Genomic DNA, 22,213 nt, shown 5'->3' on the forward strand with positions numbered 1-22,213 from the left:
TGAGATCTGGTGTCCTCTTCTGGTGTGCAGATATTCATGGAAGCAGAATGTTGTATACATAATAAATAAACAAAATCTTAGAAAAAAAAAACCAAAGGTGATACATGGACCATTAGATTATCTGAGTTCATTTATGTTTGACTCTGAGCTTCCTGGCAATCTGCATAAAAAATGAAAGTCTATCTTTAATATAATCATTGTCATTAGAATTTCCTGTTCACAACATATTTACACTGTCTTAGTATATACTTATAAGCATGTACATGTGTGCCCTCTTATTTGATTATCATAACTCTAATAAGGAATCAACTAAACAAAGGTATTGGTTTGTTTTTAATTTGTTTTGTTTTTTGAGACAGGGTTTCTCCTGTAACGCTGTTTCTCCAGTGTAACATCTCTGGCTGTCCTGGAACTTGCTCTATGGACCAGGCTGGCTTTGAGCCCAAGAGATATGCTTGCCTCTGCCTCCCAAGGGCTGGGATCGAAGGCGTGCACCACCACTGCCCAGTGCCCTCTTTTTTTTTTTTTAATGATTTACTTATTATTTTATATGCTTTGCTTTGCTGTTTTGCCTGAGTGTGTTGTCTGTCTATGTAAGGGTAGCAGATCCCCTGGAACCGGAGTCACAGACAGTTGTGAGCTGCCATGTGGGTGCTAGGAATTGGACTCAGGTCCTCTGGAAGAGCAGTTGGTGCTCTTAACTGCTGAGCCATCTCTCTAGCCCTTTCAGAACGCTTGTCTGCTTTTACTTTTGTCTGGTACTAAGAACTGGACCTAGGGCCTTCTTGGGTGAGCTAGGTGAGCACTCTGGAAGTCATATACCCAGCCCTCATTGGTACCCTCACAGCATTAGGTAAAGAATCCTACAGCTCATGATAAGTTAGATGGTCAAGAGTTCGTTAGATACCTGAGGCTAGCAAGCATGAAATGAATGGGACATATTCATGTTTCCTTTCTATTGTTTATCACATTGCCTTGAATCCTTAGCTTCACGCACAAATTTCTCACTTTAGGATTCAAGTAACAAAAGTAGTGCTTACTATTTTTACAGAAAATAGAAAAAAAAAAGTGTATTTCACACAGTCAGTTCTTAGTTAGCCGTGACATAATCAAAATGCAACCAGATTAAGTCGAGGTAGCTGTGAGGATGCCATGAATTGCCACATGATGGAACATTTTCTGAAGATGAAGACAGTGAAGGACTTTGTTACCCTCATTTTAGTCACATCTGCACAGTTCCTATTTAGATCAAAAGTAACCATACCTTCCTTACACATGTCCATCTGCACTTATCTGCTTCTTTAAGAGAAGCCAGCTTCTCTAAGCTAAAACGAAATTCTGAAGTTTTCCTCTGCACTGCAGATAAGTTTGGTTACTGGGGAAAACCGACCAAACACTCCAGTCCAGAGACAGAGCAGTCCTTTGTTGTGGTTTGAAAACTGGGTAGAGCAACTGGACAATTAACAAGCTTAACCCAGGTTTATTTTTATTTTCAAGTTTACTTTTCTGAAAAAAAAAAAAGACAAAGGAAGTCTTGCTCCTTGCTCTACATATCAAAAAGAAAAGCAAAATTAACTTGGGATCCTTCCCCATAAGAAGAGCTAAATCAATATATTTTGTAAGAGCCTGTGCTTTTAAAGGAGAAAGGAAGTATGTTGTGGCTTTGTGTTATTTACAATATTAAGAAAGGCTAAGTGAAACAGGTTCTCCCCCATAATTCGTTATGCTGTCTAACGTGAGCCTCACATAGTGGATGAAACCATATTCCTTGTCCCAGCAGAGATGATTCACTGTCCCTTCAACTCAGATTTATAACTTCAGGCTTTCCCCACCATCCTCCATCTTTCACATACTTAGATGCTTCCTAACTGTCCTCCCAGAGCTAATTCGGACTTGACTTGGCCTTGACCGTCAAGGTGCACTAGGGCCTGGAGCTTCAGTGGTTGGTAGCACAGTGCTCTGGCACTGTGGATTGTCAGTGGACATGTACACAGTGTTTTCTCTATTGATGTTCCACCCCACGAAACCTTTAAGTGTCCTGAGGACACGTGCGACATTTGTTTCCCCTGCCACTAAAGTTTAATAGAAACATAATGAAATGAATGAATGAATGAATGAATGAATGAATGAATGAATGGGTAGGTGGATGAATGGATACAATGGAACATTTCTTCTTACCCACTGTGGTCTCCAGGCAAAAATTCTGAAATAGCAGCAGGAAGCTCTGTTTTAATAATTAAAAGGTAAGATGACATAGCTGCAAAAAGAACAAAAAGAATTCCTATTAGAATTTTAATTATTCAAAGGGTAATTAATCTATTCAAAAACAAATGTGCATTGAATCTAAGGCACCATATAGAAGATAACCCACAATGAACTAACCCAAACACTATACAGCAAAAATGAAGGTAAATGACTCTGTAGAAAAGAATTGGGAAGTTTATCACATAACCTTTGTTTACATTGCAAATCTGAAGGGAAAAAAGGGATTTAAATTTTTTTTTAATTTTTATTTCTTTTCCATTCATTTATTTAGCTCATAAATAAAGTCATGCACAATTATGATACAGAATACAGTATGTTCACAATGGCATGGCTAAATTAAACCAATTAACATGTTATATCACACATATTCATCATTTTTGTTTTGAGAACACTTAAAGTATACTATCTCACAACTTTTAAATATAGCATATTGTAATCAACCATATTTATCATGCTCTCAGTAGACCTCAAGACTTCAGAGAGTCCATGCCTCTTGTCCAACTGCAGTTTTATATCCTTAAGCCAATCGTTTCCCCATTGTTAAAAGACCCACATTGAAGCCTAATAGCCACAATTCTGCTCTCTGTTTTAAAAAAAGGGATTTTTTAATAGGCTATTTATAATAAAATTGTTTCCAGCACTTAGGAGGCAGTGGCAGGCAGATCTCTGTGAGTTTGATGCTAGCCTGGTCTATAAAGTAAGTTCCAGGACAGCCAAGACCACACAGTCTCGAAAAACCAAAACCAACCAACCAACCATGTTTAAGTACAATTAATAACTGATCATTTGTTCTTTTTCTTTAACTGGGAAGAAACGCCTTCTGCAGAAGCTCAACTCCCTCTTTCTCTTCCCCTCTCTGCTATATATTATAAGACATAAACAGAAGAAACAATAAATTAAGGTTGTCCCCTGATTCACTGCTTCATGAGGCCTATTAAGGAGACAGAAATTCTAATCCTTGCTTCATCTGTGTAAGTCAGAAACAAAAGCAGCCAGATGGTGGTGGCACACACCTTTAACCCCAGCACTTGGAAGAGAGAGGCAGGTGGATTTCTGTGAGTTCGAGGTCAGCCTGATCTACAAATCAAGTTCCAGGCCAACAAGAGCTACACAGAGAAGCCATATTTTAGAAAAAAACAAAAACAAAACAAAACAAAACAACAACAAAACAGAAACCGAAGTCAGCACTGCTACTCAGATTTTATCTCATAGCATATGAGAAATAACTAGCTTTTATATCACTTAATAAAGACACGATTCCTCACATAGTCATTAAAACACATACTGGGATTGAAGAGATACTCAGTGCTTGGCTCCCAGCACTGCTGAGCAGCCCACAACTGCCCTTAACTCCAGTTCCAGAGGATCTGATGCCCTCTTCTGTCTTCTACAGGTACCTGAGTTAACATGCACACAAATAATTCTGCAAGCCTTCCACTGTAAATACAGTTGTGGAGTTGAGAACTCATTTAGGCAAATACAGAAAGAGAAGTTGAAATACTCAGCTCTATGGAAACCCAGGTAATCTGGAATTAGAACTTCAGTTTAACAGTCTTTTCCCCAGGGATTGACTGGACACACACACACACACACACACACACACACACACACACACACACACACACACACACACACACACACACTCTTACTTTTTAAAAGAGCCAATGAAAAAAACACCCTTGAAGAATGAAGAGTGTATTCTATGTGCACACTGCTTTTATTACTTATTTATATTTCAGGAAACATTCCACTTTCTCCTTGGACTTATAAAAACTAAGAACACCACTGAAAGCCAAGTCTGAACAATGAAAGTCTGGAGGAAGTTGGATGAAAAGGTGCACAGTTTAAGAACAGTGTGTATTTCAGTCAAGCTGTTGGGAAGCAGCTGAACTCTCCAGTTAAAATGTTGTGATGATTTAACTCTGGAGAAGAATGAGACATGTTAGTCTGCAGGAGGAGCGATTACCGCATGCACAAACACAATCAATGTTTTATTTTTATTTTTTGTAAAATAACAGGTACCTAAGATAAAGTTAAATTTAGAACAGGCAAGTAACAATCACTTTTCTGCAATGAAAACACAAGAAAACACTGTAGTGATATCTTGCCTGTGAACCTGTAACAGTGGCCACGCTGTTTAAGGTAGAGGAGCAGGGGACGGAAGCCCCTTGGGTCTCAGAGAGCATCGGAGAGGCAGGGTCTGTATCCTTCGAGCAGGAACACCTCAACAATTACTTACTGTTACCTGTGTAAGTTCATCCCCAATAAACACCTATTTATCATTCATCTTGGTTTGGCGAACTCATTATAACTCCTGCTTTCACCATATCTTGTAATTTAAGACTTTCTTTTTCTCCAGAAGAAACATGGCTGCTCACCAAGGGCCACCAAGACATGCCTGCAAGTCCTTAGCTGTGGCTACTACAAGCAACTGATATGGATGTCTTCTACCTTGCTCTGTTCCCTCAGAGGAAAAATACCAGCAGCTGAGCACAGGAGGGAGCGAGGGAGGTCTATGCTAACCTCTTCCACTCAGCGATTCGGAGTTGTCACAGCATTTTGTTTTCCAAAGAAGTACATGTACATGATGATGAAGAAATAGACACCAGTTTTCTGAAAATGGCTCAGAAACTACTTAAACATATCTTGAGGGAAGGAGGGGTAAAAGGACAAAAGTAGATTCAAAACAAGGAACAGAGACTTAGGACTTTTATTATCTGCTCATCAGTCCTTTTGCTGGGATTAATCTGACACTGTACGCATTTCTAAAGTTTCAGATATTCAGCTCTTCCAGTAATTTCCTATTTTTTGATCTTTAATTGTAAAAAGGCTACAATGAATGTGAGATTATATTTCTTTCTCATATACAATCTGTCATTCTTTCCAGAATTTCTATTAGCCTCTGGCTAATCACTTGATCACGTCTGTGTTGTAGCCTTCACTCTGGTTTTCAAATGGGAGTCCTGTTTCACTAGATTCCAGTCTGAAGAGCCATGTGTACTTAAAGAAATACGAACTCACCAGACATATGTTTCTCTGTTTTTTTTTTTTTTTTAAAGGCCTCTCAGTATACAGGAGTATAATAAAACATGTGAAACACTGCTTCTTCCTTGGAGAATGCTGGCATGTTTTAAGAGCTACAAAACCACAGAGCCTACCATGGGGAAAACCCCACTGGTTGAGCAAGTAAAACAAAGAAATCTCACTGCTAAAATTACTTTTTCTTAACCACAAATAAATTTTCATGTAGGTACTACCACCTTAACATACAGTATATACTATTGAGAACAAAAGACTACTGGATATACACCGTTAGGAAATACATCTTAATTACAGCCACATCAAAAGATCAAGTCAATAAAGTAAGCTGAGAAAGGTTTTAAGAAAAAATAACATCAGTAGGAAAGCTCATATATCCACTGTTTTTAACCAAAAGGTCACTAGGTCGAATAGCTGGTTGCCACGCCTTCTGTCCCATTTCTTCTATTACTGGCATAAGGAAATGCTTAAGACTTATCTTGGAGACAGGTCATAAGCAAGAATTTGTAAATGATTTTATCTGGCATCTAGCCAAGGTATAGACTCTAAATATAAGACACACCATGCTTCTTCCAAACTAATGGTTGTACCCGAATCATCCCTAAGAGCCATGGTTACAGCTGAATAGCTTGGGCCTCCATAACACCAAAGCCAAGATCTGTGCTACAAGATACACCTTGCTGACAGTTATGTCATTCCAAATCATTTAGTTTCACCACATTATCCGAATAGGTATTCGTTCCCCTTCATTTTAAATGAAATGAAACAAAACAAAAAATTCTGTCACCCTAGTCAAGACACAGGAATAGAAAGAACCCTTTAAAAGCCATGTGGAAAAGCAACAGGAGATTAGGAAAGAACTGCAAGAGGGAAATCTGATCAGGCAACAACAGGGGGTAAGTATCACTACTGCCCGACGGTCACGGGAGACATGAGGACCGCTTCCTGATGGTCAAGGGAGACATGGTCATGGGGAGACATGAGGACTACTACATGACAGTAATAGGGAGACATGAGTACTATTTTCTTATGGTCATGGAGAGACATATTAACAACTACTGCCCAACAGTCATGGGGAGATATGAATATTAACTATTGCCCAACAGTCATAGGGAGATGTGAATATTAACTGCTGCCCAACAGTCATGGGGAGATATGAGTATTAACTACTGCCCAACAGTCATGGGGAGATGTGAGTATTAACTGCTGCCCAACAGTCATGGGGAGATATGAGTATTAACTGCTGCCTGACAGTCATGGGGAGATATGAGCTGGGACAGAGGCAGAGAGGAAAAAGGCTAGGAAATGAGAACAGCTGCTAACTCTGGGCACAGCACACCTGCTACACGCTTGGCTATATTATAAGTGAAAGGAAATTATTTGGACGTCTAACTTCCATACCAACCTGCCTGGCAGACATGATTTCACTGACAGAAATGGGAGCCATGTGTACTAATTTGCTATGTGGGTGCTGGTGCAAACAGCCAGTCTTATTTGAGGAGCTCACTCTATTAAATGCCAGTCTGCTCTGGGCAGGTAGAGAAGCAATCGACCAAAGTCAAAAGAAATAAGAAAAGTCTATCAAAGGGTCCTCTGTAGAATGAAGTCTTTTATTTATTTGTTATCAGTATTTAAGTAACAAACTGCTTTTGGCTGCCGAGTTTAACAATCAGGCTCAAAGTTTTACACCATTTCAGTTGGAGACACATCGTACTGCTAATGGAGTCCATTTGGGGCTGTAGCCCTTTTGTTGGAGTAATTGTCTCAAAATTCACATAGCTTCATGCCAGGACTTCATAGCATCTACTGCCACAATTTAGCTGCATGTCAGTGGAGGCATAGCTCCAAAGAGGAAATCTCCTGTTCACATATATCAGAGATTTAACACTTCACTGAAACCTAAAAAAATAACAAAAATCAACCCTCTTCCTCCATATCGCTAAGCTTTAGGAACTAGTGTTCCCCAATAACTTGAAATGTTTCTCAGTCTGTCATTAGTTAACCCTACAATTTTAGAAAGAAAAGACTCAACTCAGCTTGGGTCTAAACAATCATTAGTCTAAAAGACAATCCCCATGTTGTTAAACACTTAAGAGACCATGCATGAAGATGGGATGGCGGTCAGCTATTTTAAAAATAGAACTGGGTTTTTAGCAGTTGGGGGAAGCCCAGCAACTTCTCAGAGGATTTAGTCAGTGGCCTAAACAAACAGAGGCGCTATGATTTGCCTGTCCATTGAAAAGATTGTTTTATTTCAAACTTGTCTTTAGTCATGGATAAAAACTAGTTTATTCAAGATGTCTCATTTTAGTGGTGTTTCCACTAAACGTCTAAATGCCACAGGAATTCTATTCCCACTCAAATAGTATACAACCTCTTTTTTAAAAAGACCCCCCCCCCCCGCACCCGCAATTTCTGTAAAACAATGTAATTTCCCTAAACTGCAAAACTGAGGGAACAAAAAAAAAAAAAAAAAAAAAAAAAAAAAAAAAAAAAAAAAAAAACCATGATGGAAATGTTCCTTCACTCTCCTAAAAGAGCTTTTATTTTATAGTTTGTTAAGACCCTAAACCTAAAGAGGGACCAGAGAGGCAGGCCTACTGGCATTAAACTCCTCAGGGAGCTGACATGAGAGGATGGGAAATACAAGGCCATGCTTGGACAGCCTGGTGAGACCTTGTCTCCAAACCAAGGCAGGAGGAGGGGCAGTAGAGCTAGGGGAAAGCACTGTGGCGGAGAGCTTGTTTAGCATGCATTTGTTCAATCCTCAGTAACACACACACACACACACACACACACACACACACACACACACACACTCAGAATAACCACTATTTTTATAATCTCGTTATAAAACTTCAATAGAAATCTTTGCCAATACATTGTTTCTGAAGTCTCTTTACAATGACATGTCACTACTAAATTTAGTCAAGGCAAATGCTTGTGAAAACAGACTCCTCTCAAATTTCCCATACTTTTTGTCTTTTGCAGTATTTTCTAGAATTTGGGGATAATACTGTTCAAAGTTTTTGTTTTGTTTTGTTTGAAGCTGCAGTTAGTCTGACCAGCAGATGGTGGTGTAACAGCATTCCCAACCCCAGCTTCCTGAGGGGCAATACAAACTGATGCATCTCGGATTTGCTTCAAGAAAACAATTGAAATAGTCTAACATTACATCGTGGATTTGTCCAATAATGGGAATCTGAGATTTCTGTAGTCTATTAGCCACAGACCCTGTGCCATCTTGTTTCACAGGCTGCTGAAGTTCTCTCACTCCTCACAGCCCTAATTGAGATGTTAATCGAGGCTGCTAATCAAGTCTGTGGATTCTGTGCCAAAGAAGAAAACCTGGGCCATTCTAGCCATTTCAGGAGGTTTCAGTGAAACTAGGGTTCTCCTGACAATGTAGTGATTAAATCGTTACTCTTCTGTGAGGAACTGGAGAATTGAGGACAGAGTATGCTATCTGTAATGATGACTTATGTGTTATAAAAGCAGAATAAATTGGCACATGGCTCGGAGCCACTCACCTTTCTATGTTTGGAGTTGAGCAAGCCATGAATTAGGACCATTAACCGCCTTCGCTTTAATCGTGGACTTCCAAGAATGGGTAGGACTTCCCTTGGCTAACTAAGATGAGCTGGGGTTTGCTGTTTGATTTCTAGTGACAGAATGGTCTGCTGCAGAAGTTCAATTTAATGTAAAATGAACCACTTGTCAGATTGTGGGACAAGTGAGTAATGCACCAGAATGGATAGGGGCTGTGAGAACTAGCTAGCCCTCCCACCACACTTCTTAGTCCTCTCAGAAGGCAGTTTACTGAGTTCAAACCCTGAGCTAGCATTCTCTTGCCTGCAACAGCATTCAACATTAGAGGTCTAGGATTCCCCCTTTCTCCCTCTGTCCCAGCAGGAACCCACAGCAAAACTAGCACTAGTTCTGCCTCAGGCAGAGGACACAGAGGGCTATGCTTGGCAATGGTCTCTTTTGGGCTCCCAATCATCACTGCTGAGAGAGCAGAGTCACAAGTCACTATTTTTCACTTTCCAAAGGCTGATAATTCCAAGACCTTAGGAGTCCTAGATGTAGTAAGTGGCATTTTTAGAGGTTATTTGTAGGAAGCCCCCACCGTAATCTCGTTGTTAGATCACTGGTGCCCGAGGTTAGGGTTAGTTAGTGCCTCACTTTTGTTTATGGACTATGAGAAGGGAATAAACCAGGGCTTCACCAAAAGACTCACAGAATAAGCAAAGAGAAATTACGAATTTCTGATCATTTCGTCTCTTGTTTTTCCTTTTAGTGTTGGGGACTGAAGCAGGAAGGCTGAAATGTTTAGACATCACACAGCACACAGAGCAAGTTAGGGTTAGGGGAAAACATGGACGGAATAGATTGCATGAAAATTTTTAACTAAAAAGTTGTTAAAAAGAAAAAGAGAGAGAAGCTGGGTGTAATGGCTACGTTTGTCAACCTGACAGGATCTAGAATTTCCTAGAAGACAGGCCTCTGAGGTATTACCTAGCTTAGCTTAGCTTTGGTGGCAAGAGTCACCTCAACTGTGGACAGCACCAATTCCATGACAGGGAATCCTGGACTGAACTGAATGCAGACAGAAGGCTGCACACCACCAGTCTCGGCTCTCCACTTCCTGCCTGTGGGCACCAGCTCACAGCAGCCTGGGGTACTGCAGTTCCACCTTGCCACTGTGACCACTTCTCCTGGGGCTGAAAGCCAAAGCAAACCCTCTTCCTCAGGTATTTCATTGCAGCAGCAATCCCGGAGTGCACACCTGTGATCCCAGTGCTCAAGAGGCCAAGGCCAAAAGACCAAAAGTCATAGTCTAACCTAGACCTTGTTGCACACATTAAAAAGACTGCAAGAGTTAAGAAGCAATAAGACACCTAACTGAACATACAGACTCTGCCCCATTAATGCCTGAGAGACTTAACACGCCTTCCCCAAGGGCCACATCAGAATCCCTATTTCCAGATGAGAGGAAACTCTGAGCTTTCTATTTTCCCAAGGAATTCTTCAATGAAGATGAAACCAAAGCCAAGAGAAGGGGGGTGGGGTGGGGTGGAGGGGAGTGGGGTGGGGGTGTGTGTCCCGAGAAACACGTGCCTGCTTGACCAAAGACTGGGGGTTTCAGAAAATAAGGCACCTGATAGCTGAGCCAGGGCTCTGCTCACAAGGGTAAGCTTCACATTCTATAACAATGAAGGAGTCATTTATGAACATTTAGCCGAGAAAAGAAAACCTTGGAAATATGCTTTCACTTATTACTCACAGGCTCTCAATAAATAAGCTCTCAAGTAATGCAAATATAATAACGAGGACATCATTCTAAAATAAACATGGCAAGCTTTGCTGAGCTTAAGGGTCGTTTAAAATGCTTCCACAGCATCTAAGTTGCCTTTTGAAAGTTCTAAAACAAGCAAGCAAAGCAACAGCCTTAAGAACGCAGAGACCTGATGACTTTCATAACACCAAATCCAAGAATCTTTTCCACATCAGCCAGACAATTGGCCGAACAGTTCCATTTGAATGCTTTCAGGGACAAAGCATACTTTTTAAGAAGTGTGGGTCACTTCCACTTCAATCACACAGCTTACTGACAGGGCTATTAGCTAAGTCTGACAGTGTCCCCCAAACTATGTGTCCAGGGAACAGAGTCCTAACATGCAGAAGTGTTAGAGGTGTATGTGATGGGAAAGGTTTAGGTCATGAGATTCCAATTTTACATTCGGGTTTAGCCCATTGAAAGGGCTCAAGGCTAGGAGTTTGACTGCGTGGTCTACACTACCATGTGACAGTGTGTGTCACATGATCACAATAAGAAAACCCTCACTGGATGTGGTTTTCCTTGATTTCTGACTTCCAGTCTCCAAAAACTGCTAGCTGTTTACTACAAATCCCCCAGTTAATGGTACTTTGCTGGGGAACACAAAACAAGGAAGAGAAACCTAAATCAGCTTCTCTGTGAACTTGTATACATCAGAACCAAGTTTGCTCCCCAGAAAATACTGGATTAGTCCAGTTTCTTTATCTTTCATGGTCAGCTTTGACATTAGTGGTGGGCCTAGTGTGTGCAGACCACAGGTCAACACGGGGTAACTTCCTCAATTGCTCACTACCTTATTTTTCTGAGGCAGGGTACCTAATTGAACCTGGGGCTCATAGATTCAGCTCTACTGGTTGCCAGTGAGCCCCCGAGATCCTCCAATTTGGGCTGCTTATGAGTGCGGGGAATTTGCACTCATGGCCTCTTGTTTGTGAAGCAAGTACCTTACCAACTGAGTTGTCTCCCCAGCCCCACCATTCCCCACTTATTTTCACTTAAAAAAAAATACTTGTATGATGTTTTGCAGGCATGTATGTTTGTGCACCATGTGTATGTTGTACCTGTGGAGGCCAGAAGAGGGCATGAACTTTCTTTGGAATTTGAGTTACAGACAATAGTGAGCTGCTGTGTGGGTGCTGGGAATTGAACCCAGGTCCTTTCAAAGAGCAGCCAGTGTTCTTAACTGCTGAGCCATTTCTCCTGCTCCCAAATAGTTAGATATAGAGTATTAATCATTTAAGCGCCTCTCAATCCAGCAAAGTTCCAGACACCGTATTGGTTCCTGGGAGTACAAAGAGGAATGGTGATGTGGGATGTCCTTCTGTATGCTGCGAATATGTGTTGCCTTTATTGGTTGATGAATAAAGCTGCTTTGGCCTATGGCAGGGCAGAATGTAGCTAGGTGGAAAATCCAAACAGAAATAGAGGGAGAAAGAAGATGGAGTCAAGGAGATGCCAGCAGTTGATGGAAGAGTAAGATCCCAGAGCATTACTGGTAAGCCACAGGCCATGTGGTGATACACAGATTAATAAAATTAATAATTAATAAAAAGAGCTAGTCAGTAATAAGCCTGAGCCATCATCCAAATAATTATAATTAATAAAGTCTCTGAGTGATTATTTTATAAGTTGCTGCAGGACCAGGTGGGACTCAGAAAAGCCTTCTGGCTACAGAATGTAACATACTAGAAAAACTTAAAGCACAGAACAGAAATACATGGGGAGATAACCTCAGACAAGGTTAACCCCAGCAAGGTTATAACAGCCATATCTAAATCAGGTTAGGGAAAAAGAAGCTACTATGGTGAAAACTGTAGGAAACACAGTATTGGGCATCATGCTAAGACAAAAAGTTCGAATTCGAATTCCCAAACTAAATATTCATCATAAATTATTAAACAATGGTCCAATCCAATCTGAACTAAATCTGATAAGTCTTAATGAGGACCTGCAGAGGAAACATCACTAAGCAGTTAAGCAATACATATTTCTAATTAAAAATTATTCCACAACAAATCTTAAAATCACTTGCACCGCAAAAATTCCCAAGGGATTTGGTTAGTGTTCCTGGTTTCTGGAGTGAAGTATGAAGTCACTGTTTTGTGGACATTTAAAGCATCAAAGGGTGGACATTCAGAATTCCAAAACAACTCACTGATGGGACCCCCCACACACCTATACCAAAATACTCACTAAAGGTACAGTTTAGTTGAGTGAAATGGCTTAGCTCTTAAGCTATCATCTTTCAGTTATTTAAAACTATTAGATGTAAGAAAATGATTAAAATTTCTTGTGAGCACACAATCTTGTGCAAGATCCAAAGTGCACATCACTTCCTCGTGTGTTTTCTATGACTCTGACAGTATTTATTTAGCATTCTAGCTAATGGTAAAAAGAAACAAAGACACAGCTCAGCTCTCTGCAATCTCTTTACAATATGTACATACAATTCTCATACTTTGGAGTTAAATGTTTAATACATTCGGTCAACTGTCTATGATTAACAGTGATTTTCATTTCTACACAGTTCTCATAATTAGGATAAGTTGTATAACCAGTTTTTAGTAGGAACCAGGGGAAAGATAAACTTGAGGATGCCTGTTGCCCTTAGATGTGCTACAAGTCACCTGGTCATTTTTAACTTCTTAGCTGTAAGGGGACATTGGGCATACCTGACTGACTGTTCACATGGTCCATGGGACACTATTCCCACTATAGAAGTATCTGTCAGTGGGAGTGTCTGAGGGGGTGAAAGCAGAGGGAAAATAATTCAGAATCACTTTGGGAGCATTTCCCAGCTGCACCCTCTCACTACCACAACCAGGGAAGGCCTAGAAGACTGTGATCCAGGTTTAGCTAGAGCTGAAGTTAGAGGCAGATCTACCCGTGCTACTTAAAAGGATCTAAGGAATATTAGGAGGCAACTAAAGGGAGCTTCTGAAGATGGTTTCATCTACAGAGATTCAGTGTCCCTGAAGGAAGGCAAGGAACCAGGGAAACAACTATTTCCATTACCTGTATGCATACGTGATCCATTCTCAATGCTTACCTCCAATATTCTGAATTATTATTGTGCCTGCCACCACCACCTAAAAAAGAACAGATGTATTCAGAAGATAAAAGGGGAAATAGTAGGAAGGGACAGAATTTTATTAAAATTAACAACCAATACCACAGATGCACAACTCATGACTGAAGACAATGAAAAGAATAAATTTTGTATGCTGTTTGTACTACACAAAATTAATAAATATCACATAAAAAGTCTTTCCTCAATACCTCTATAGTTACTATAAAGATATTTCTGAAGTTTTTCTTAGCAGTCATGCTTGAATAGCTAAAAAGTGTTAAAAAGCTAGTAAGTGGTGATTATCAATGTCTAATAAACTGACATTGACTCTGGGAAGTCCTGCGGTCCCTTTCTTACTGGCTTTACCATTGCTTTAGTAGCTATCCCAAAACAGAATGGAGTGTGCTGTGTCAACACTATAGTACCTAAAGGGAAAGGATGACCTCTGACACCAGCTTGGCACGGACCTGGTATTTGGGCATGCTACTCTCAAAGGTTACACAGCCTGCAGCAGAAAACTCTAGGGCACAATGACCAGATCTGGAAAACTTAGACAAATGTGCAATGAGCTAAGTCTAAAATAGCAGGTGGTGGCAAGGACTACGGTAACCTGGACCCTATTCCTCAGGAGCAGCTCCTTTCCAGTCAGTCTGGCTAGTCAATGGCATGGGAAAAAGTGGACCCAAAGTAGCCAGATCAGCTAGTATTTAGTAAGTCAGAAGCTGAATTTCACACTTTCAAGAGTATAAAAGTTGACAACTGGCTAAAAACAAAAAAGGTCTGAGGTATACAAAAAAATACCCAAGGACTATATCCAGTCTGTTTCTGGTCTTGGATGAGACTCCTGGGGAACTCAAAGTAAATGTTTAAATATTATTATTCTCTCTTGGGCCTCCTGACCACTAAACACCTGGGCTGTAACCACCAGCAGACATTTGGAGCTGACTAGCTACCTGTATCATTCAGGCCTCCATAGACTAAGGATAGGTCACAGTTGAGTCTCACCTCTACTGGGAATTTCTCCTGGGGCGGAGCACTGCCTATCCCATAATTACCTAGCTTACTGGACCTGGAGTCCTTGCAGATACAGAGGAAGCCTAATGATCTGGAAATCTGGCAAGGTCTCTAGAGATGCAGGTGTGCTGGATAGTTTCATGTCAACTTGACACACAAGCTAAAGTCATCTGAGTGGAAGGAACCTCAATTAAAAAAAAAAATGTCTCCATAAGATATGGCTGTAGGCAAACCTGTAGGGCATTTTCTTAAGTAAAGATTGATGTGGGAGGACCCAGCCCACCGTGGGTGTTGCCATCCCCAGGCTGGTAGTCCTGAGTTCTATATGAAAACAGGCTGAGCAAGCCATAAGGAGCAATCTAGTAAGCAGCACCTCTCCATGGCCTCTGCATCAGCTCTTGCTTCCATGTTCTTGCCCTGTTTGAGTTCTTCCACTGATGTCCCCCAACAGTGATGGATTGCTCCCTGGAAGTATAAGCTGAATAAACCCTTTCCTTCCCAGGTTGCTTTTGTTTGTGGTGTTTCATCACAGCAATAGTAACTAACTAAGACAGTGGTCATTGCTGTAGAATAATCCTTCCACTGTGAATATGTATTACTCTCATTGGTTAATAAAGAGCTGATTGGCCTGTAGTCAGGTAGGACGTATAGGCAGGCAGGAGAGCCAAACTGTGAATGCTGGAAGAAGGGCAGAGTCTGGAGATGCCAGCCAGCCACCGAGGAAGCAGGATATGTAGAAAAGCCATGACCCCACATGGCAAAGCACAGATAAAAAATAAGGGCTAATTTAAATGTAAGAGTAGTATCAAGCTTGAGCTATTGGCTGAGCATTTATAAATAATTAAGCCTCTGTGTTGGTTATTTGGGAAACAGCTGCCTGGACAGGAAAATGCTGACTACAGGTCATGGCAACTCTGATGTTTTTCTAGAAGGCAGTTTGCCTTCATCTTAAATACGAGTTTCTGAAATCCAGCCATTTGTGGGAAGACCATTCTGACTTTGTGTATACCACCTTCAATGCAAATGAAACCCACTGACCACACACATGAAACACTTCTATTTTCTATGAGTGTACTGCAAATATACTATCTTAGCACTAACTCCTTCTCTAATTTTAGGTATTTAATGTTTAGAAAGCCAGAATGAATATCTGCCTATCCATATTTTCTGTGCCTACTACAGTGCATCGCCATAGCACTGCTCAATACATACTCAGCTGATAAATACACAAATTTAAAGATAATTTTTAAGATTGTCCTTAAAATTTTTCAAAATATTTCTTCGATTCTCAGAGCAGTATTATCCAATCTCACATCAAGAAAATGGGAAGATTTCAGACTAATTATAGAAATGGGGGAAGAAATACAAACAAAATCTAGTTAAGTCCTCACTCTGGACATGTTCTGTCCAGCACAGCTGCCTCCTAGGAATGGGGACACATGTAAACAATGGTGCAACAGCTCACACTCAGGAAAGAGAGTCCATAGCCCTCGATCTTTGAGATGGTTCTGCTGTGCAGCGATGAGGGAACTGTAACTCGGTGGTGGTGCCAGTGGTAAATAAATATGAACAGCCCTTGAGACACCGAAACAGAAGAAAAGTAACTTAACTGTAACACTACCAACAATACTTAAGACCTGGTGATCTGTAGGAAAAACATTTCCCTACAACTTTAAAGCTAGAAAGCCACTGAAAACTAGTGCCAATAAAAATTTGTTTCATTTTTATTATTCCAAGAAGGAGACCCAGTATGTGTAGCGTCTACAGTCCTCAGATGTTCGGTAACAGTTGGTAACAGGTCGCTTAACATTTTGGGTCTAACTTTTCTCACATGTAAACAAGGGGATCACTAGGCAATCTTTCAGCACTCTTCAGCTCTTAAATAGTATGACCCATCTAATTGCTGCTTTTGAAAACAGCCAGGGTATGATTCTAATTCTATATCGTTTCCTTCCCTCTTAAGAATTTACTCAGAGGATCTGATCAAAATTAATGAGGAAAACTTAAGAGTCCCATTACTTCTGCAGCTCATCAAGTCAGCAACAAGATTTAAAAACTGAACTGGTTTACAGATGTGCTTCGGAAGGGGTGCACATTTCTCTTTACTTTCCTGTCCCACTGTTCTTTCTCTTATTTCATTTATTCTTCATCTCTTAAGGTCTTTCTTATATATATGGCTTTTTGAACTTGAAGGAAAAGAGAATGCCCCATGAGGAGAAAATGAAATTACCTTTCCAGGTAATCCAAATGCAAAGAGTCCAAGATCTTCGTAAGAGGTCACTGCTGTTAGGAGAACGTACAATTGTTACTTTTACACAAAATTATTTATGAAGGTTATTTTACTCTTACAAGCTAGGCACAGTCAGCTTCAGCCGGCAGGGATTAGCTGTGGCATGGAGCCACCACACCCTGGGATATGAGTAAAGGCAGAAAAGGCGGCCCGATCATTTGGCTGGTTCCCAGGGCTTGGAGTTTTCATTCTGAAATCTTTTTAATTCCCACTCCAAATGTAACCCACGTGCCTCATATTTAGATGTTTTGTAGGATGTGCCTCTGAACAGGTAGTGATGGGTTTTCCTATCTTTAAAAAAACAAAACAAATCACCCAGGGGGCTGTGGAGATGGTTCAGTGGTTAAAAGCTCCAGGTTGATTCCCAGCACCCACATGCAGCTCACAACTGTCTATAACTCCAGGTTCCGGGGATCTGATGGCCTCTTCTGGCCTCTGAGGGCACAGGGATGCACATGGGGCACAGACACACAGAGAGGCAAAACACTCATGCACATAACTTTTTTTAAGATCAAAAACTTCACCAAGGACTCCTTTTATTATGGCTCTCTAGTACAGCCCATGTTCTGATTTTGTTTCTCAAATGCACATATTAATGGTTACTGTCCATTTCTACTAGGTTTCTAATTACTGTAAGATAACCAATATCAGCATGCTAATATTGGTATTCAGCTAACTGACATTTTTCTACCTATCTGACAGCTCTTGTCTATGGAGGCCGTCAAAGGTAGATCTGTGTTTCTCTTGAATATTCTGAAATACCAAAAGCAGCAAAACAAAAAGAAACAAACAAAAAAACCCCAAACAACCAACCAAGCAAACAAAAACATGCAATATTATTTCTGAGATCTAGTAGCTGCGGTCTACCCACCTGACTATCAGTGATAGATGGCTAAACTTAAAGAAGTACTGACTTTTGGGAAAACCTTTACAGATGGCTGCTTTGTAGAGCTGGAGTCTACCTACAGTAGGCAGACGTTAGCAAATCCAGCCTACTCAGCCTATGTTAATTCAATGGCTCGATTTCCTGAGAACACCCCGCTTCCCTCCACAGGACACGTGTACTTGCATACATACTATCCAAATAGAAATTTTCACTGGTAAGAATTTCTAAACATTGCACACATAGTAAGATGAGATACGACATCTGCACCATTTGCCTTCCCAAGTGCTTAGAGTGATGATAAATGTGTTCACAACGGAAACAGTACCTTCATCCTATAATTAGGGAGGGGCACATACTTTCTTTTTACATCATAAAAATGTTAAATTACATTCTCATTTCATTATGTTCAAGAAGTACGGCCATTAAGAACATATGGGAATTAAAGGTCTTGTAAAAGAGCCACATTATGCTCTCGGCCTGCAGGGCTTTGTGTTATAGCCAGCAATGCTGCTGTATATGAAGCTCTACAGCTGAGAAGTGCACACGCCTACAGTGCTCACACTGACCAGAAGCATGCTGGGAGACACCGCGGCTTGGGACAGCAATAGTTCTGAGAAGTGCACATGCCCACAGTGCTCACACTGACCAGAAGCATGCTGGGAGACACCAAGGCTTGGGACAGCAATAGTTTCTGCTGGTTACAAATGTTGCTCATTATTTCAAACCAGTTCTTACACATCTCTTAGGACACACTTGGGCTTTCTTTCAACTGCCACTTGATAACAAAAACAGAAACAAAACAAAACAAAACAAAAAAAACCTTTTTTGGTATTTTCATAATGAAGGACATTTAGGTACATAAAAATAAGCTTTTTAAAAAACACAGGTGGTTTTGCATACAGTAACTATGGAACCAGGAAGAAAACAGTGGGATACTAAATAAGTTATTAATAATTAATAAAATCTTCATTTTCGTCTATTATCAAAGTTCATTGAGGGATTTGGGTATTATTTGAGTGATCTATTTATTTTTAAAAATGCATTTACATTCTGCTAAACACAGCACACACGTACAATTTAGTATTGCATTTGGAAGACATATTTTTATTATGGGTAGACCATGTATGAAGGTCACAAGGGCTCAAGGAAGCCCCAACACTCATGCTCAGGTGTGTCTTGTTTCACAACAGCCTCTTTCTCTCAACCCTTGTGCTTAAACTCTGTATTTAAAATGTCATTTTATAAACTCTAACTCTGATTCACACTGGCTTGTACAGAAACTCTTCTCTGTGAAGAGGCCAAGGATCCAGTTTTCCCTGTGGTGTGGTCCCTAAAACACCAAGAATACTGAGGGTGACAGCCCCTGCTGCTGGCAGGATTACCACAACCCACACACCATTACTCTAGACTTCCACTATTGCTTAAGAAAAACATTTCTGTGTTGTCAGTTGGTTGTTTGGTTTTTTTTGTCACTTTATACAAATTACCCAACCTAAATGCCTTACTATTTGAAAAAATAAATTCCTGGTTTTCCAATAATAAATATCTTCCTCAAACTCTCCTGGACTTTTTCCCTTTAGTTACTTTCTATTCAGAGGTAATGGTAACTCATAAGCAAATGCTATTCAAATGCTTTCTCAGTGATTTCCACATTTCTGTCTGTATTAGATAGAGCTTGTGAGTTTAACTGGCATATTCAATTAACTCATCAACATTCCAGAAATATGTACACACTAGCATTTATGTAAATTTAAGCTGAAGTAGATATAGTTCAACAGAATAATCACAGTGATGCACACAATGAGATAAATTTACAGACAGATGCATGATGATGTGGACAGCACAGCTCCATTTTTACAACTCTGGCATTCTTGTGATAACAAACATTTTGAAGTGCATTATTTCAAAGTTTTCTCTATTCTAAGATGATTTCCACTTAGATTCCCTTTCATATTTTCTAGGCTATAATTAATCTTTCCTTAGGGCTAAGTTCTTCTGGAACCAAAATTCTCTTCTCATAAAATAGTTTAACATCTCATTAATTCCCTTACAATATCATAGATTATGTGTCAAGGGCATATATACTTGTTAATTTGAACAGATCTAATATGGCAACTGAAAATCACATCAGACCGTGTTTTAAAATGAAAATAATTATAATTTAGGTGGTGTTAAAAAAAGAGAAAAAGAAAAACATTTCTTCCAAGAACTTCAAGCAAAGAAGTTTTCCAGTGTTACACATGGGACTACATTAAATATTGCTTTTCATATTACTATTTTGTATCTGTTTCTCAGTAATGTAAGCAAAGATGACATTCATTAAAAAGTTAGACAATGGGTGTTTAATTTTTGTTTGCTTCATTTCTGTGTTGGGTATTGGATCCAAGCCCTTCACATGCTCTAGCGCTGAGTTACATTCCAGTCTTGTTTTATATTTAAATAGTGGGAAGTACAGATTGACTGCATATCTAGTACACAGGAAAAGCAAATACCTATTAGTTAAAAAAATTCACATTGAAAAAAATCTAAAGGAAACTGGTATTTCAATCCTAATTTAAACAGTAAGCTCTTATTCTAAATTTTAAAAGTTAAAATTCAACCCTTGTTTGTGCCAAGAAACACAGAAAACCTAACAGCTTAATGAAGACAGTTTTAGCTGTAACTTCTGACAATTTTGCAATTTCGAACTTGTCCTCTGCTTCTACTGTTTCTTCCCTCATAAAAATATCTCCATATACCACAACATCCCGACCTGAAAGAGGAAAAGCACTAGGCTTTTCTATGGAGACCGAGTCTAGCTCTCCAGTCCTCCTTCTAGCTTTCCCAGCAGCAGGTCCTTGCTCAGTTCTGTCACAGTCACCAGACCACTTTTATGTTGCAAAAGTTAGGAGCACTTTTCCCAAGCCTGAGATCATGAATATGAATAATAGCTCTGGCTTTGCTTGGAAGCTTTGCTAAGATGAACTGTGGACACAGCCAGCCAAGGGATTTCTCCCACATCTCAGTATATGAACCAAGGCAGCCCATTTATAATAACAAGAAAATGCCAATACTATTTTAAATGAAAAAAAAAAAACAGGATTCAAACATAATCTGTAAAGTAACACATATAAATGATGAGTAAGTCTTCAGTTAAGTTTCTTTTGCTTTCTGTATATGGGAGGAAAGGAGTTCAAATATGTTATAATGACTTGAACAACAAAGGTGGGGCTTAATTTTTAGGAACTACAATGCCAAGCGTATTTGTACAGGCCTGTAATCCTAGCTACTTGTGAAGCTGAGGCAGGAGGATCACTTGAGCCCAAGAATTTGATAGAAGCTGAGAAAGAGCCCCTTGGCTGGCTCAAAACCAAAAAACAGACAATACTTCACTAGTTCCACTCCTTCCATAAACCTGAGAGCTTGTAGTTACACTGAAATTTCATTTCTAGTGCTGAGTAATTTGCTGTTTGATCTACCAGCAAGAGATTTTTCTTTTCTTTCTTTTTTTTTTTTACCTTCACTCTCCCTCTCCCTCTTTTCCTCCATCCCTCCTTTTCCCTCCCCTTTCTCCCCCTCTTTCTCTCTCGACTCCTTTATACATTTTACAGCATTATAAACATTTTTGTTTCAGAGACACAAAAGATGCTGATAACCAATTACAGGAGTGGCATATTCCTCCTGAATAGGAATGGTATTATGTAATTAACAGAGTCTTCCACACACAGCACTTGAAGCAAACCTCTTTAATAGCTGAAGCAATCACTAGCAATGTATTTCAGAAATCATTTTTGATACTAAAAGAAACCAGTGCTGTGTTTTTAAGGAATAGAGGAGCTGTAAGTCTTCATCAGTAAATGGGGAGCTTTTCCTTAATGTGCATGAGGCCCAAGACTCCCGTCCTCCACAGGAACCACTGGGAAGCTGCTTCCCATGAAAAAGTGGAGCATTTCCAACTCCAGTGTTCTGTCTGCTTCACATTTTTTCCTCAATGAAATAGGACAATTAATAAAGTCTGGTTACAGTACAAGCCCAAGTTTCAGCAGAAGCAATATTATCTTTGGATTTGGATTGAGGGACACAAGTTATCCAAACACAGTTCAACTCTCAGAAAGCTGGCCATTTGGAAAGTACTCTTATTATTCTGAAATTCTTTCTTTCTTATGTTTTCCATCATTTTCTTCTTGCTTTTTTTTTCTAACAGCACATGAAGGGCATTCTGTTCTTGAATATTCACTAATTTTAAGACTTCTGATCTTAATATACATTTCAATGCCACTGTGCCAACTGAATATGGCATGATTAACAATCTTTCTGCCCATTAAAAGA

General features: G+C 39.9%; 1 protein-coding gene across 2 annotated transcripts in view; it reads right to left on the bottom strand.

The window, feature by feature from the left end:
- Nucleotides 1-22,213, bottom strand: part of Slc38a6 (solute carrier family 38 member 6) — a 56,775-nt gene that overhangs the window by 22,207 nt on the left and 12,355 nt on the right. For both annotated transcript variants that reach the window (XM_035445005.1, XM_027418241.2), the window contains exons 4-6: nt 16,960-17,012; nt 13,695-13,734; nt 2,179-2,257 (exon numbers count right to left, since the gene is read on the bottom strand). In XM_035445005.1, coding sequence (XP_035300896.1) covers nt 2,179-2,257; nt 13,695-13,734; nt 16,960-17,012 — 172 coding nt within the window. The remainder of the gene's footprint in view (nt 1-2,178; nt 2,258-13,694; nt 13,735-16,959; nt 17,013-22,213) is intronic.

This window comes from Cricetulus griseus, chromosome 5 (assembly GCF_003668045.3).
Source record: "Cricetulus griseus strain 17A/GY chromosome 5, alternate assembly CriGri-PICRH-1.0, whole genome shotgun sequence".
Taxonomy (NCBI): domain Eukaryota; kingdom Metazoa; phylum Chordata; class Mammalia; order Rodentia; family Cricetidae; genus Cricetulus; species Cricetulus griseus.